At 48.7% G+C, this 16,254-nt stretch overlaps 1 protein-coding gene across 4 annotated transcripts in view; it reads left to right on the forward strand.

The window, feature by feature from the left end:
- Window positions 1–16,254, forward strand: part of SORL1 (sortilin related receptor 1) — a 155,564-nt gene that overhangs the window by 29,822 nt on the left and 109,488 nt on the right. Inside the window, exons 1-5 of one of the 4 annotated variants that reach the window (XM_045860142.1) lie at window positions 371–397; window positions 619–708; window positions 4,802–4,963; window positions 6,494–6,561; window positions 11,656–11,836. In XM_045860142.1, coding sequence (XP_045716098.1) covers window positions 386–397; window positions 619–708; window positions 4,802–4,963; window positions 6,494–6,561; window positions 11,656–11,836 — 513 coding nt within the window. In that variant the 5' untranslated portion in view covers window positions 371–385. Of the gene's footprint in view, window positions 1–268; window positions 398–428; window positions 709–4,801; window positions 4,964–6,493; window positions 6,562–11,655; window positions 11,837–16,254 lie in introns of those variants that run through there. The other 3 variants (XM_045860143.1, XM_045860141.1, XM_045860140.1) reach the window with 3 other exon arrangements.

A 16,254-nucleotide genomic window follows, 5' to 3' on the forward strand; every position in this document is an offset into this window, starting at 1 on the left:
TTTTTACACATTGTCCCAGAGCTAAAACTTGCTTGAGATGTGGCCCTGAAGCGCCACATTGTCTCTGTGGTCTTCCTCTCCTGCCGCCTCTCCCTCCCACACGTCAGGGCACAGGGGCCCTCTCTTGTCACGGGTTGTGATCAGCCACTGCTGAGCCTGCGTGTTGAAGGAGTCAGAGACAGGAAAGGGGGTGGCATGCAAACCTCCTTCTAGTGGGAGGTTTGGTGCAGGGGGAGGGTCAGGCTTTCTGGGCATTAGGTCTGGAGAAGGAGCAAGATGGGGCTGTTGCACTGGGGCGAGGGAGGAGAAACCTGGTACTGAGAGGGGAGAAGTGAACTGTGTACCTGCAGCACGGGGCTGGCCTGCCTCGGATGAAGCCCCTCGCATGCTTCTCAGGGTACAGCTGAATGTGATTTGGAGTTGGTGTGGAGTGTGAAGGGGGTTGCCTTCTTGGAGAACTTAGAGATGGCAGGACCTGGGTGTGAGGTGGGCTGGAGCTTTCTCTGCTGAGTTTCTTGCTCCCCTGAGAAGGCTGCGACCCTCCCCAGATGTCTCAGGAAGGAAGTGATGACTCTTACTGTGCTGATCTCTGTTACTTTTGTCTCCGTCCCTTGGGAGGCCATTGCTGCACCAGACCTGCCACTTCCTGAGAAGAATTGCACAAGCCTGGTGTTTTGCTGTCAGCAGGAAGGCCCTGGGCCCAGCCAGGTTGCTTATATCTTCTGTTCGGCGGGCTGTGGGGGGGCACGATGATTTGGAATGGCTGAAATGACTGTGAGCATGTATGTGCTCAGCACAGTTACGATGTCACCAAAGGGCCACGTGAAGTCTCAGGGGTGTGTGCCTGTGGAAGGGGAAAGCAGGTGCTGGTGAGGTGGCCAGCTCTGGTCCCGTGACTTTGGCTTGTGGTGGTGATGGAGTGGCTGTGCGTCACCAGAGGGTGTGGGCCTGTTTTTGCCTTAGCATGCATCCCACTTCCTCCTTCTCTACCCAAGTGCTGCCTGCTGACCCGGGTGCCACACAGGCCACCTGGCAGTCCCCTGACCAAAACATACAGTCAGGTGGTGTCGGGCTCTTTAGAAAGGCCACAGCATGTGCCAGGCAGGGCTCCCGACCTCAGCACTGGTGAGGGCTGGCCTTGGAGAAGTGAGGAGACAGATCTCTTTCCCTTGTCTGCCTCCCAGAGGGGTGCTCCTGAATCACTTACCTCCTCACTGGCTGCATCCTCCTTTCGTGGTCCTATGCTGTCTGTCCTCTGGCTGGAGAGTGTCTCCTGTGCTGGCATGGAGGTCACTTCTGCTGCTGATTGTGTTATCTTTCCAGAAGTGTTTGCATACTCAGAGGGAGCAGCATTACACAGCATGATTTTCCTCTAAAATATCCTGTGTTTGCAGGCGGGATTGGAGGGCTGGGGTATATGCAGACACTCCTGAAATTGACTAGTTTAGAAAATGCCTTGTAGGTCAGCTCTGCTGGCAGATCTGTGTGGTTGGCCTTGAGGAAACTTGTAGCCAGAAAAGTGCAGGAACTTAAAAGCGGAGTAGGACATTCTGTGATTTCTTTGTATGTGCATGTGTGACATGGTTGCCCACAGTGCTGAAGCAGCGCATGGCTGTGTGACAAACTGGAACCCACAGGCAGTTGGAGCTGGGGAAATGGGTGAGGTTAGAGCAGAGAAGGAAAGGTTTTACAGGGTATTCAGGGTTAGAGAATGTGGCTTCCAGCATAGGCATGATTTCAGCAGCAAGAGCAGAGCTGGTGGGAGCCCTGGAGAAGGGGAAGGGCTTGTGTGGAGACTTCAAGGCCCAGTGTGTGGTTTCTCTGCAGGCAGGGCCGTGTCTTGGGGGAATGGGAGAATGGTCAGCGCTAAGGGCCTTCATGACGTCAGTCAGGCCCCTGTCTAAAGAGGCAGGGGCTTGCTTTTGCTTTGAAGACTGTAGGGAGCTGGAGGAGTCTTTGAGGGGGAGTCTTTCTTTGAGGAGTTTACGGTAACACCTCTTTAGACAGTGTGTCCTCAAAAGTAGGCAGGATGAATTGAAGGGAAGGATTTGAGAAGCATTGGAGGAGTGGGGCTGGAACAAGATGTAGTGTGGATGGGACGTGGGACACTGGGAAGGAGAGACAATTGGGTTTCACTGAGAAGGCATCCACGAGTTCAGTGTTGGACGTGATGAAACATCTTGGCATGTCAAGGTGCAGATACTGAGAAGATGAAGAAAGTAGTGACATTGGAATTGCAGTGAGATGTCATGGTTAGACTGTCAATTTGAATTTCGTAGAAATGCTTGTTTTTGGAGGCAGCTGCTCAAACTGTGTAGAAGGATAAACCATGTTCTCAGTGAAGGAGGGAAGAGTGGTGAGGTTATGTGGGGTTAGGGTGTGGACCGAAACAGGAGAGCCAGCAAGAGTCAAGGACAGAGGTGGCCAGTGGTGGGTGATGGAGGGTGGAGATGGGACCACATGGTAGAAGGCAAGAGAGAGGACAGGGTTTCCAGTCAAAGGAGTAAACAAAGAGAGAAAGCATATAAATGAGTCCAATAGTACAATGTAAGACCTATGAATTAAATTCAGAAAATGTTGTCTTTTGTTGGGAGAAAGGAAGTAAGAATTGATGAACAGTTAGAGATGGGCTTTGAACCAGCCGGACATTGCTGTGAATGCTGCCTCCTCCTGGGTCACCTTGGGCAGTTACCTCCCTGAGCTTCAGGGGCCCCATGAGGAAAAGAGGAGGTGATGATAACAGCTAAGAATTGCATTGCTGTGAGTGCTAAGTGCACTAAATGAGGTAAGGCATGCAAAACTGCTGCTTAGAGCCTGGCACATAGCAAAGCTCTTGAGAAATGTTAGCTATTATCCTGAACAGTAATAAATTCTATGACTGGATGCAAGGTTTTTAGATTCTAAAATGTGGAACTGCAGGAAGCCATGGGGTGGATTTTTTTCAAACTGGTAACATTCCCTTTCCCAGCAATCACAATGGTTTCAGAGCAGGAGAATGGGCTAAGTTATTTCTAAGGAACACTTTCATGCAAAAAATTACGATGGCACTCACAGGATCATAATTGTTTTCATGACATTCTGTTTGCTTAGAGTAGTTTTTCTTCCTTTTTAAAGAAGATTTTATTTATTTACTTTTAGAGACAGAGGAAGGGAGGGAGAAAGAGAGGGAGAGATATATGAGTGTGTTGTTGCCTTTCACACGCCCCCTACTGGGGACCTGTCTTGTAACCCAGGCATGTGCCCTGACTGGGAATTGAACCGGCATCCCTTTGGTTTGCAGGCTGGCACTCCATCCATGGAGCCACACCAGCCAGGGTTAGAATAGATTTTCTTTCCAAAGATTGAGTATGTTTTAGAGGTAGTTTTACTCAGGCTTCCATGGAGATGAGAGTTTTACATTATATGATGTGGAGGAAACACAAGGGGAAGAACACATAGAACATCTTCCTGGGAGGTTTACAATGTAGATTTGGGGAGACAGAGTGCAGAGGACACGGGTGAGAACATATGAAAGCAACATGTGAACAAGTGTAAAGTGTTGGTGCCGGGAGGACCCAGAGTTGGAGATCGACCTGGGTCAGGTGGAATCAGTTAGGGAAAGTGCTTTGGACTGATTCCTCTGGATTGTTGACTCCGAGGATCTCAGTGACTGGCTCCCCCTTGCTCTAGTTTCTGGTTCACATGGTCTACCAGGCCTGCGCCCCACCCCCTCCTGCTGCCTTCTGGGTATGGAGACTGTCAAGGAGACTCTGGGTGCTCTCAGGGCCTGCCATCACTGTGCCTTCCAGCGTCATTTCCTGATTGTCTCCTTCAGGCTCTCAAGAGCTGTTGTCACACCTGTGCTGTGTTTTTCCATCCTGTTTCCAAACACAGACTGCTCTTGGATTGTTCTTCCCCAGCAGTTTCACCTGACCATAATTTCTGACCTCCAAAACCATGGCTTTTCTGTAGTCTTTGCTTTCATAGGACTGACCAGGACTTCTCACTTGATCTCACTTTCCCTCGAACTGTAGTTCTTGGTGGACATGCCTCCACCCACCTCAGATCCGCAGCTACTGTGTGGAGGGATGCTGTTTTCACTGTGGCACCCCAAGGGTATGTTTGTTAGACTGAGCTGTCTCCACCCTGTTCCCTCAGAAACTCTTTAGTCTAGCAGTCACTCTCTAGCCGAACTTGTTCAAAGTCACCACTCAGCTGTGTGGACGCAAAATGAGGTGAGGCTCTTCCTGGACAGAGCTGCTTCCTGCCGTGCCAGGGCCCAAGGGGGCCGGCCCAGGGGCAGCCCAGTTCCTAGGCTCCCCCTCACCTGGTGTAGTGCGGAGAGCGTGAAACTAATTTCCCTCAATGGATGTAGCTCTAGGGATTTTACTGGAATGACACGTCAGAAGATGCACACCAGTTCCTCTGTGCAGCCAGCCTGGAGAATAGGACTTCTGTGTCCTGGCATTCCATAGTCACCCTTTGACAGTGACCAAGTGACTCACCAGGGAGTGAGCACACCTAAGTCATTTGAGAGTAAAAATTGGCTTGACCAACTTCATGACCTGGTGGACATGGTCTGGCTCCCTGCCAGCCCACCCTGCAGCCCTTCCTCCGCTGAGCCTTCACTGGCATCGCTTCATTGCTGGCAGATGACGAGAGCACTGTGTGGACAACCGGATGGGTCCTTGGCCCCTCACTGGCCTGGGGTGGCCCCTCACTGACGCAGCTGGCCCCTGCATGTACATGCACACAGATATGATGTGAGGGGCTTGAGTGGCTCTGGCCAGGCCCTGTTCTAAGCTCTCCTCTTCTCTTGCAGTACATCTTTGTAGATGCTTATGCCCAGTACCTCTGGATCACGTTTGACTTCTGCAACACTGTCGAAGGCTTCTCCATCCCCTTCCGGGCAGCTGATCTCCTTCTGCACAGTAAGGCCTCCAACCTCCTCCTGGGCTATGACAGGTCTCACCCCAACAAGCAGGTAAGAGAGCTTCCGGAACACGGTGAGCACCTTGAGGTTTCTGTTACACTCCGTCTGTGTGGACTTGGTGTCCTTTGCATGACCTCCTCCTGGCCCCCACCCCCTTCTCTCCCTCTCTCTCGGGCTTAGCCTTTGTAGCTGTTTTACTTCCCATGGCTCAGGAAAAATGTATCCTCACGCTCTTTCAGTCTACATCCCAGCCAGAGGTCAGCATGTAGCACTTGGCCGGCCCTGTTCATTGAATAGGATGTGCTTTTTGGTGCAGATGCACCTTTGTTAGGGTCTGGAGATGAATCAGAGCCAGGTAGAAAGTCTGCAGTCAGAGCTCTGCCGGGACCTGTCACCTTTCTGTTGTGCCTTTTCTGTCCTCTGCCCTAGATGTACTGCCATTGCCTACCGTTTATTTGAATTTACCATTACCATTGATATTCTTTTTGCGTGTATGTGCACACAATGTAAATGTGTGTATTTTCCTCCTTAATCCAAATTTGAAGGAAAGATGAATGATGGGGAGACAGAACCTTAGTAGGATTTATACATCAGTGTAAGAAACTTGCCAAGTCAAGAATATTGATGTGGCCCTGGCCGGTGTGGCTCAGCTGGTTGGAGTGTCGTCCTGTAAACCAAAGGGTCACAGGTTGAATTCCTGGTCGGGACACCTGCATGGGTGCAGGTTGGGTCCCTGGTTGGGGTATGCTCACACAAGATGTTTCTCTCACTCTCTCTCTCTTCCCCTCTCTCTGAAATCAATGAGCATGTCCTTGGGCAAGGATTACAAGAAAAAATATTGTTCTGGTATAAACTTGTGAAACCTCTAGATCCTGCAAGGTTGGATTTAGGATGAGTCTTGAAGAACTTTGCTCAGAATAACCTTGGAACATTTGCATTTCTTTGCAGGTCCTTTAGCCAAAACATGATCTGTTTACCTTCACATGCCCTAGGGAGTCACCTAAGTGTGGGCGGGGGAGGTTTACCAGTGCAGGTGGATTGTTGTTATTTTTGGCCTCCTGCTTCTGGACACAGGGGAAGAGGGACCCACAGGTAATGTCTTTGGAAGTTAAGGGGCTTTGGCAAGTCAGTCACTCATAGTCACACCCTGTGTGTTCAGTTGATTCTCTGGTACTTCTTGGCTCTGTACGTGGTCAGTGTCCTCACCATTCAGCTTCGGCCACCATGGCCATTGTCATTTCTGAGGACACTATCCCAGGTGAGAAGTACCAAGTGCAGGCCTTTTGTGCTCACTGTCAGCCAAGGCTGGTCTGAGTGAAACCCAACTTCCGACCCTCCATAAATGGAGGGCAAGTCACGGTCATCTCCCTTCCGGCTTCTGCTGAGACCGTAGTGACCAGCGAAGTGCAGGGTGTGGGTCTGGTCTTGCCTCCCGCCCTTGCTGGCCTCGGCAGTTGGTGCACCTGTCCTCCCGGACTGCCTGTTGCTCCAGGGGGGCCTTCGGTGGGGATGTGGCAGTGTCCGTCAGACTGAGCATGGTTCTCGCACCGTGACCGCTGCTCCTCGCTTTGGCCTTCGCAGCTGTGGAAGTCGGACGACTTCGGCCAGACCTGGATCGTCATTCAGGAGCATGTGAAGTCCTTCTCGTGGTAAGTTGTGTCATCTGGGAAATGTGAGCTATGGAATCTCCTTTTCTCCATTCCAGCTCTTTTGCAGAGGCCAAGCCTGTCCTCACCTGAAGTGTGCAGCATTTGGTTCTGGAAGCACATTTCCCAGACCTGGGAACTAGACCTGTGAGGGTAGCAGATGCACTGGGGTGGATGAGGAAGGGAGTTCTTGGTGAGGGGGATACAGAGCTTTTGCAGTTTCAGTCCCCCAGGGAACCGGGGAATCTTAAAGCTGTAGCGTGTGTGAGACTTTGTAAAGACCTTCAGTTTTATCAGAAGTGGGGATTTTTCTCTGTACAAAATCAATTCATTTGTTCATTCATAACATATTGTTTTGAATGTCTGCTGAACATAAAACATGCTAAATATGCTTTAGGGTATATGGAGTTGACTCATTTATGGATAGTTAGTGAGGAGATTGCAGATTAGGATGTGAGGAAAGACATTTGTGTGCATAGCACAGGTGCTGGCATGGCCTGAGGAGGCAGAGGCAGGAGTGTTCTTTGCAGAGGGTGGGGTGTCGACAGCTGGCCGGGTGCAGCTGTGTGCAGGAGTACGGGGACAGAGTGGCCTGGAGCAGAGACATGGCAATGTAGTGCTTGGGTGCAGTATGTTGGGTAACGTTTGGGAAGGCCTGTTTGTATCAGAATCTGTAGTGTTTGAAAAAGGAGTTTGGACTGAATTCTGAAAGCAGTAGGGAACCACTGTAAGTATCTGAGAAGGAAAGTGAAATCAACAGAGCTTTTTAAAGTACAGTTGTTTCTTGTCCTAGTTGCTTCTGATCTTTTACTATTACAGGGACTCAGTATGTAACCTTGAGTACATGAATTTGTACATGTTCTGGCGAATATGTAGAACAGCTAGCTGCCCGGGGACAGGCTTGCTGGTCAGTGGGTCATTCGTAGCAAACTTGATGTCTCCCAAATTAACTCTTGATCTTCACCATCACAAATCAGATCCAACTGCTTTCAGGTTCTAGTTGCTCAGTGTGAAAACTTGGAGTCCTCGTGGAGCCCATGTCTACTTCATGCTTCACATTCAGTCTGTCAGACGTTCCTATTGGCCCCACCATCAGCACAGACCCAGGGTGTGCTGCTCAGCTGCTGCTTCACCCCATGCCCCTGCCGGTGCCCGCTGGTCCTCCGGCTGGCCTTTCTGCCTCCACTCTTGCCCTAATTCTCTGCACAGAGCCGCACTGATCCTGTTAAAAGTAGGTCAGATCATGTTGTTCCTCTGCTTTGAACCCTTTAATATGCATCATCATTTCTCTCAGATTAAATGCCAGGGTACATTCCTACCAGAATAACTTTGCATTTGTTATTTTCTCTGCCTAAAGTGCTTTTACACTTTAGAAAATGTAAGAGCATTTTATTTAGAAAAATGATATAGTTTCTCATTCCTTACCTCATTCAAGTCTGCTCAAATAACTGCCCTAAATGCCCATAACTGCCCTTAGGTTTATCCTAAGGATCCTATATAATTGCAACTAATCTCCTGCCATTCCCAATCTGCTAAATCTGATTTGTTTGTTTTTTGCATAGCACTTACCACATTTTAATATGCTATTATTATGCTTATTATTTGTCTTTCTCTTTTACTTACTTTAAAAAAAAGATTTTATTTGTTTATTTTTAGAGAGAGGGGAAGGGAGAGAGGGAGAGAAACATCAGTGTGTGGTTGTCTCTTGGGCGCCCCCAACTGGGGACCTGGCCCACAACCCAGGCATGTGCCCTGACTGGGAATCGGACCGGTGACCCTTTGGTTCCCAGGCCGGCACTCAATCCACTGAGCCGCACCAGCCAGGACTGCACTTTTCTTATTATGCATGATTTTGACATCTTTTAACCTGTTTTATGTTCTTTTTTATATCTTTTTTGTGACATATCTGTTCATGCCATTTACCCTTTTTCTGTTGGATTTGTAGTTGTATTTATTGATTTCTAGGAGCTCATATTATATTTGAGATTACTCCTTTGTGATGTGAGTTAGATTGACGGTGTGTTTATATTTTCCAGCTTGTCATCTGCCTTTTCACTTGTAGTCCTCAGTAAAGGTCATGGCCCAGCAAGGTGGTGTTGGATACCGTCTGTGCTTTTTTCATAGTCCTGTTGGAAGAGGAATGTCTTTGTGAATGTCCTTAGGGGTTGAGGCTCATGGAGATGGAGCCTTGCAGCTGGTGTCTCCTGGCTCTGGGGGGCAGCCTCTTCAGAGAGGGCAGCTATGTCTGGCTTGTTTGTGGTTTTCCTTGGGCAGAGGCTGTAGGGTCCTAGTGACATTAGAACCATGATCTCATCCCAGGGCAGCCCCCTACCCAGTTGCACTTGGATGAGATTTCTTCTTTCGTCTGCTTTATTTTTTTATTTTTTCTATTTTTAAATATTTTATTTTTAAAAATATTTTATTTATTTTTAGAGAAGGGGAAGGGAGGAAGAAACAGAGGGAGAGAAACATCAATGTATCAGAGAAACATTGCTTGGTTACCTCTTGCACTCCCCTACTGACTGGGGATTGAACCCTCAGTTAAGGCCTGTGCCCTGACCAGGAATTGAACCAGTGACCTTTCACTTTGTGGGATGACGCCCAACCAGCTGAGCCATACCAGTCAGGGTGTCTTTTGCTCTATTTGAATTTTAAAGAGATGGACAAATTGCTCTTTTTACTTGTTTGGGGAACCATACATTAAGAGGACAAACCAGCTGGATTACTAAGAAAAGTTACTTCATATTTGAGAATTAGTATGTTGTGCCTTCTGCCTCCATTCAGACATGCAGCTATTTTAGGGATAAGGACTGGCTTATTTTAGATAATTACTGATATGGTGTCAGGGAATTTTAGGCAATTTGGGGGATTTTCCCTGAGGATCATCTATTGTAAGTGAGAGTGTAATCTGACCTCTCAGAGTAACCCACACACTTTTGTTCCACAACACTTGTCAGCCTAGCATCAGCAGGGGAGTGGAAAACCAATGATTTGTTTTTCAGAGCTGGATATTGACAAATCAGGACAGTTTGAGAGCTTTGGGGGAAGGGCCCCAGGCTGCCCTATAGAGGTCCCTGAAGGATGGCCAAGGGGGTCAATGAGAGCGGTGGGGCCAGGTGAGGTCTGGCAAGGCTTGGAATTTGCAAATGAGGGCAAAGAGAAAGGGAAGTAGGTGTGAGTGAATGAAAGAAGTGGAAGGCTAGCAACTGCCAAGCACCCAGAACTTGTAGGGGAAGTGGTTCTTGGAAACAGGAGGCTGGAGCCTGATGACAGAGTTGTATTGGGATGAAAGTCATGGCTGTTTCAGATCTTGGCTGCTGCTTTTGGCTAAGGAGGAATAGTAGAGGTGAGCTCTCAAATCTGATTAAAGGTTCCTTCCTCTCTACCTTTTTAAAAATACCCAGCAGTCTCATTTTAATTTGCATATTGTTTAGAGGAGAGGAAGTGCTTTAATCAGTACTTCTAATTCTGGAAAAGGAGAGAACCTGCTGCCATCCCCCCACACAGGCACACAGAGCATCAGAGGATGATGACAGTCGTCCCCAGGTCAGGACCAAGGCCCCTGCTTGGTCCAATGCCTGGTTATGACCCCGGGTTTTTGGGCCAAAGTTGTCGTCCCTCACTGTGAAAAGAGGCTCTTCTATTTTTCTACTCTGATCTTCCTTTCTCTTTCTTCCTCCTTTTTTCTCTTCTTTTCATTTATTCTTTCTTTTCTTTTGTTTCCCTTCCCTTCTTTTCCCTTCCTTTCCCTTCTTTCTTTTTTCTTAGAATGTTCTCTTGATAGCACATCTTGAAGGAGTTTTATATCATATTTTCATTATCCTGAGAGCCGTTGTACAAAGGATGGAACTTTCCAAAGACCTCTGCCTTTCCTTGGGCCATAGCTGCATCCTCATTCTTTTGATTTTTAGGTTAATTTCCTGCCTGGGGAATGGTCTTCCTGGCCTTGGTGTTCTTATGAGTGTCAAGAGCCTGGTCCTCTCAGCTGCTGTGTGGGGTGCACCTGGGGGTGAGGGGCAGCAGTTCAGAGATCTTCTCCCAGGTGGTTTGATCTCATCACACCACAGTTTTCTGTTTGGAATCATCTCTGTATTGATGGCCCACAGAGCCAGTGCAGCAGGAGTCCATGCAGGTGGGAGCCCTGCAGGATAAGAAGGGATAGAGATAGGACATGGGTTCTGAAGGCCTCTGCACTGTCTAGGAAGCTCAGACAGGCTGTGGTGAACAACATAGTACATTGTGACGTCATACATTCAGTGCAGGATAAAATAACAAGAAGCACTACTGTGTAAAGTAAGGAGACTGATTCAGAATCCTCCCAACCAAAGCAGTTTTCTACCTTTGTTTGAAACTCACATAAAGCTCATTAAAAAGGCTTGGACTTGAGTGCTGTAGAGATACATTGTCAGTGCTGGGAGAAGGAAGAGGGCATTAGGCCTCCTGGGGGAGGGGAGCATGAACTTGGCCCCAGAAGATGAGCAAGATTCAGAGGTACAGGCCAGCACAAATGGCAAAGAGACCCTGTAGAGGGATGTAGCACGGACCGGACCGAAGCACAGGGGAGGAAATGAGCCTGCATTCCTGAGGAGACCAGTATGTACAAGAAGGAACTTGTGAAGCAGGCTCACAGGACGTGAATTTGCACTGGATGGATCCTGGTTGCCCAGCTCCGTGACAACAGCAACAGCCCCGAGCAGACAGACACAGAAAAGGGCTCATTATGCCTCCTTGTGTGGTTTCCTCTGTTCTTCTCAGAACGCAGCTCCTTGGAAAACACTCTCCTTCTCTCCTCTAAGGTACCTCCCTTTGAGGCCAGAAACCTGCCTACAACCTCAAGCACGACTTACTGATTTGAAAACATTGCGTCTTTTATTTCTCCTTTCCACCCTACTGAGGCTGGTCGGAACTTGCTCTGAGGGGAAACCCAGGATGCTCTGAAAACAACAGTGGCACAGAATGCCTGACAGATGGCAGCTCCTTCCCCTCTGCACTGAGCTGAGGAGCCACCAGAGAGAGTGCGTCTGCCCCTGGCAGAACCTCCTTGCCCCCAGGGGTCAGGCTTAGAAAAGACGATAAACAGCTGTTTTTCTCTTTTAGGGGAATTGATCCCTATGACAAGCCAAACACCGTCTATATCGAACGGCATGAACCCTCTGGTTACTCCACCATTTTCCGAAGTACAGACTTCTTCCAGTCCTGGGAGAACCAGGAAGTGGTCCTTGAGGAAGTGCGAGACTTTCAGCTTCGGGACAAGTACATGTTTGCTACAAAGGTGGTGGTAAGTTTAAGGTGCTAAGAAATAAACTGCTTGGAGTCTCCTTTCTGAGGTGTGGTGTTCTGTGATCCTGTGGGGGAGTTCACACAAGCAGGGCCCGATCGCTGGGCCTGGAGGAGCGTGACAAGGGTGCCATCACAGGCATCCTGGGAGGTCCAGGCCTGCAGGAGCCTGGACGCCCCTCAGAGTGTCTCTAGGGACCTGGTTGTTTTCCATGTATCCTTGACAAGCACATATTTCTTTGAAATCCAATGAAAAGAACTCAGGAGGGAGGGATGGAACTCAGTAGCATTTTTCGTCAACTTCACTCTCTGATTTCCTTTCAATTTAGGCCAATTTCTTTGTGAATTTTGACCCCATGTTAACTTACGTGGCTCATAGAATGGGCAGTCTTGGGCCAAAGGGAGTCAGTGCTCTAAGAAAAGCAGTCATTAAGCTTCTAGCTTAAATCTCAGCCTTTGGGAAAATTTTCCCCTTGATTTCATGGGTGGGAGCCAGATGCTGAAATGGAGAGCTTGCTCATTGAAAACCAGGGTTGTCAATTATTTAATAGGACTTGCCTTACAAAGGTATCACATGGTAAGTGGCAACCACACTACCCTGTGCAAGGGAGAGAACCAGGCCCAGTCAGGGTAGGTGTGATGGCTGTCTTGGTGTTACAGAATGGACTCAGGTCCTATGGGGTCCCTTCGTCACTGCAGAGCTTTTACCTGCCTCCAGGGAATTGGAATTATGGCTCTCAATGCCAGAGTTTGGTGAGAAGGAAAGAAACTATTTATTCAAAAGTTATACAGACTTAGAGTAACGACTTAATGTCTTGTTTAAAATCTCAAAGTCCCTTAAAACAGCCACAAACACACAGTCCTTCCTTCCCTCTTTGCCCTGGTAGGTCAGCCTTGGGTACCATGTCTTAGAAAAAAAAAATTCTGCAGCTCACTTCTCCTGGTTCTTCCCAGTCATCTGTGCTTGGCTGTCAGGCCTCCTGCGGTTCCCAGCACCATCAGCTGTGTCACTGCTGTGATCTCCAGTTCTCAATCCAAACTATTGTGGCACCTCCTCAGGCATCCCAGCAAGAACCCTTTCACCCCTTTCCTTCCCTGCAAGATCTCATATTGTCTCCGTCCCTAGTCCTTCATCATCTCTCCTGTTTTCTAAGCCGAGTGGTAAAGGGATCCCGAAAACCACATGGTTAGCCCCTGCATGGCTGGCGCACCTGGGTTTAAACCCCTGCAGGAATCTTCCTATGAAACCCCATTTCTGACTCCTCCCACAATCTGCCACACCTGCCAGCACTCCCATATTTTTCCAGCCTTTCTTAGCTGCTATAGTAAGTCTGGGCAGGCATGGCCCTATGGCGTGGAGCAAACAGTCTCCAAGCTCTCATGCAGGTGCAATAACCAGGGGAAGCTGCCTCCCAGTTATGTCATGGGTCCAAGTCACTCCCACTTCCCTGGCTCAAAGCATGGCCAATGCTACTTAACATATCTATGAAGCTAGCCAGCTGTTATAAATATATAAAATGACCGTTTTTGCAATTATTTGCAAAACTGTTGATATGCAAAATAATTGTTAATGGCCCCGCTCCATGTGTCCCATCCCCCAGTTCAGACTTGTATAGTGGTATCCTGTATTTTTATATTTCCTGGACACCTCGAGTTCTGGACCATGTTTCAAATCCTTCATTTAAGGGGGGTCCTGGCTGCACCCCGTTACACTAGGGGCTGTAAGCCGGCTGACCAGGTGGACCTCAGGGCCTGTGTGGCCACTCTGCTTCCCATCACTGCTAACCTGAGGGACAGAAACAAGATGTCCTGTTTCCCTCCAGGTTCTCATTTGTGTGACTGGCAGCTGGCCAGGAAGAAGCAGGTCAATCCTGGTGGAGTTCTAGGACATAGAGAGGCCCAGCCCAGTAGGGAAACCAGGGCGGGAGGCTGGAATGAGGAGAGAAGACGCAGGGGCTTGAGACTGGGGGTTCCCCATGGCATACTAGGGGAAGTGGTTTTTTCAACCACTTTCTTCTGCCAGGCTGGGGCCTTGAGTCGCTCCCTGGACGTCCTTTCCAGCCTTGTCTGTCAGTTTATTTTTTTCTCACACATGCACAGACCAGCAGAAGAACCTCTTGACCTCCAGGTGGGCAGGTGTGAGCTCCTGCACCATCTTGAAACCAGAAAAAAAACCCTGGCATTTGTGCTGCCTGTCACATATGAAACCCAATAAGCAGAGACAGGGATTGAATCTTTATGGGTGCTTTATTCAGAGGGCCGGCTATCTAAGAAGATGGTCTGTTCATATGGCCCTAACAGACTGTCTTAAATTCCATTTTAAAATGGCCCTTTTTATAAGGAGAATAAAGTGTAGGTAGGGGTTGGGGATTCAGTGAAAAGCTAATTGGATTAAAAAAAACTGTAGCTTCTGGCCCTGGGTGGTGGCTTTTAGCTATGTCCTGGGTGGTGGACATCTCACCCTGGAGCACAATGGCTCAGACACCATCTTGCTTGCAGTCCTCCTGAGGCACAAAGGTGGAATTGCTTGTGGTCTCCTGGAGTCAGGGTGGGTCATCCCTTCAGTTCCTGGAACAATAGCTTTTATCTGCGTTGATTGCTAAGCTTATTAGCTATTACTTAAACTAAAATTTTCCAAGTCTATCAGTCTCTGAGTTTTCAGGGTTCATAGGTCTTTTCTATTTTAGTTTTTTGGGTCTAAATTTTTTTTGGTATGATTTTAATTTCTTTTCTTCCCTTCGTCCCTTCCTTCCTCCCTCCATTCTGAAAGGAGGGAGATGAGATGGAGAGAGAGGGAAGAAAGAGAAACATTGTGGTTCCACTTATTGATGCATTCATTGGTTGATTCTTATATGTGTGTGTGCTCTGACCAGGGATTGAACCCACAACCTTAGTGCACTGGAATGCTGCTCTAACCAGCTGAACTACCTGGCCAGGGCTATTTTTAATTTCTGAATTTTAAGGCACAGGGGCTGATTCCCAGATTTGTCCTGACTGAGTCAGGGATGTCATGGAGAGCAGTTGTACATTTCTCTTAACTCTGTTATTTCTAGCTCTCACAACTGAGGACTAAGTTATGTGACAGGTGGAGCTTTCTGTGCCCTCCATTTTTACCTGACCGCTGTGTCTTGGACGTAGCTGAGGTGCAGAGAGCCCATGGTTGGTCCTTGCTGTCCTTGGCCGTGGTAGGTCAGGCGCAATGTCCGTAGTGGGCATCACTGACTCAGTCCCCAGCAGGGTGCGCAGTGCGTGGTACATGGACAGTGTGCAGTGGAGTTAAATGGATGTCACCTTTGCCTGCCTAATTTAGAAAGCGTTGGTTAGCAGGTTTTGGAGAGGTTGAGAGGTTATAAACATGGCACACTCTCAACTCTCTGTGCGGCTGACTTATTTATGGCAGAACTGGAGTCACGTGTCAGCCTCTTCCCTCAGCACCTGCACGGGCCGCCAGACCCTAAGGCAAGCTGGGCCAGCCCCTGGTGCTCATGCTCAGATGTGGTCTCAGGAGCACCTGCAGCCATGTCGCACATGTGCACTCCTTACAGAGGTAGGCTGCAGGGCCCCAGTGCATTTTTTCCCCTGCGCATTCCCAGGATGCCTAAGACTTTTCCAAATTTGAGAAACTGTTCTCTGAGGTCTTCTATATGCAGAAGCTTCTAATACTAGTCAATTATATTATCAAGGAAACATTTCTCAATGGATGGATGAGAAGAGAAGAAACCCAGCCGGCAGTGGATAAAATGGGTGTTTTCCTCCTGCTCGTTACGTTCGTTAGGCTAGTCAGACATAAGGACAAATAAACGTTGGCCTCGTTGGCTCAGCTGATCAGTAGGAGTGTTCAGGCCTGCAGTTATGACTGACTTCTTTTCTGGGCCCTCAGGCTGTCTGGATTTAGGGAAATTGGAATGACTTTAATTTTAAGTGGATTTGAATCAAATTAGGGCAGTCCAGGAACTACTTGTAGAACAGGGAAAATTGGTTTTGGGCGGTTCTCTCTGTGCTGTTTCCATCTCCGTGAATAATGAGGTTGTCTGCCGGCCGGGTCTGTGGGACGGTTCTGGACCGGAGCCATGCCCGAGTGTTCTGGACGCTGTGGTGCCCACTGGCCTGGCTCCCAGGTCAAATGTTCTTGTGGTCTGATGCGCTTTCATTTTTTTAACCCAAGTTTTATTTTTATTCCTTGTTTTTTTGACATGACATTCCTCTGTCTTAACAGTCCCTGTCATGACGATGGGGCCACGAGAACGAGGATGCGCCCTTGTGCGCAGTGGCAGCTGAGAGGCTCTCTGCCCTCTGTGGCCTCACGGCCAGTGTGTGCCCGAACGCCAGGCTTGGACTTCCCCTTGCACCGGTGTTCACCTGTAGGCAAACGCCTGGTGCGTGGGCTTTGTGGAGTGTCCCCCCTGTCTGACGGGCTGC

This window comes from Phyllostomus hastatus, unplaced genomic scaffold, assembly GCF_019186645.2.
Source record: "Phyllostomus hastatus isolate PE091 unplaced genomic scaffold, TTU_PhHast_1.1 phas_scaffold_193, whole genome shotgun sequence".
Taxonomy (NCBI): Eukaryota; Metazoa; Chordata; class Mammalia; order Chiroptera; family Phyllostomidae; genus Phyllostomus; species Phyllostomus hastatus.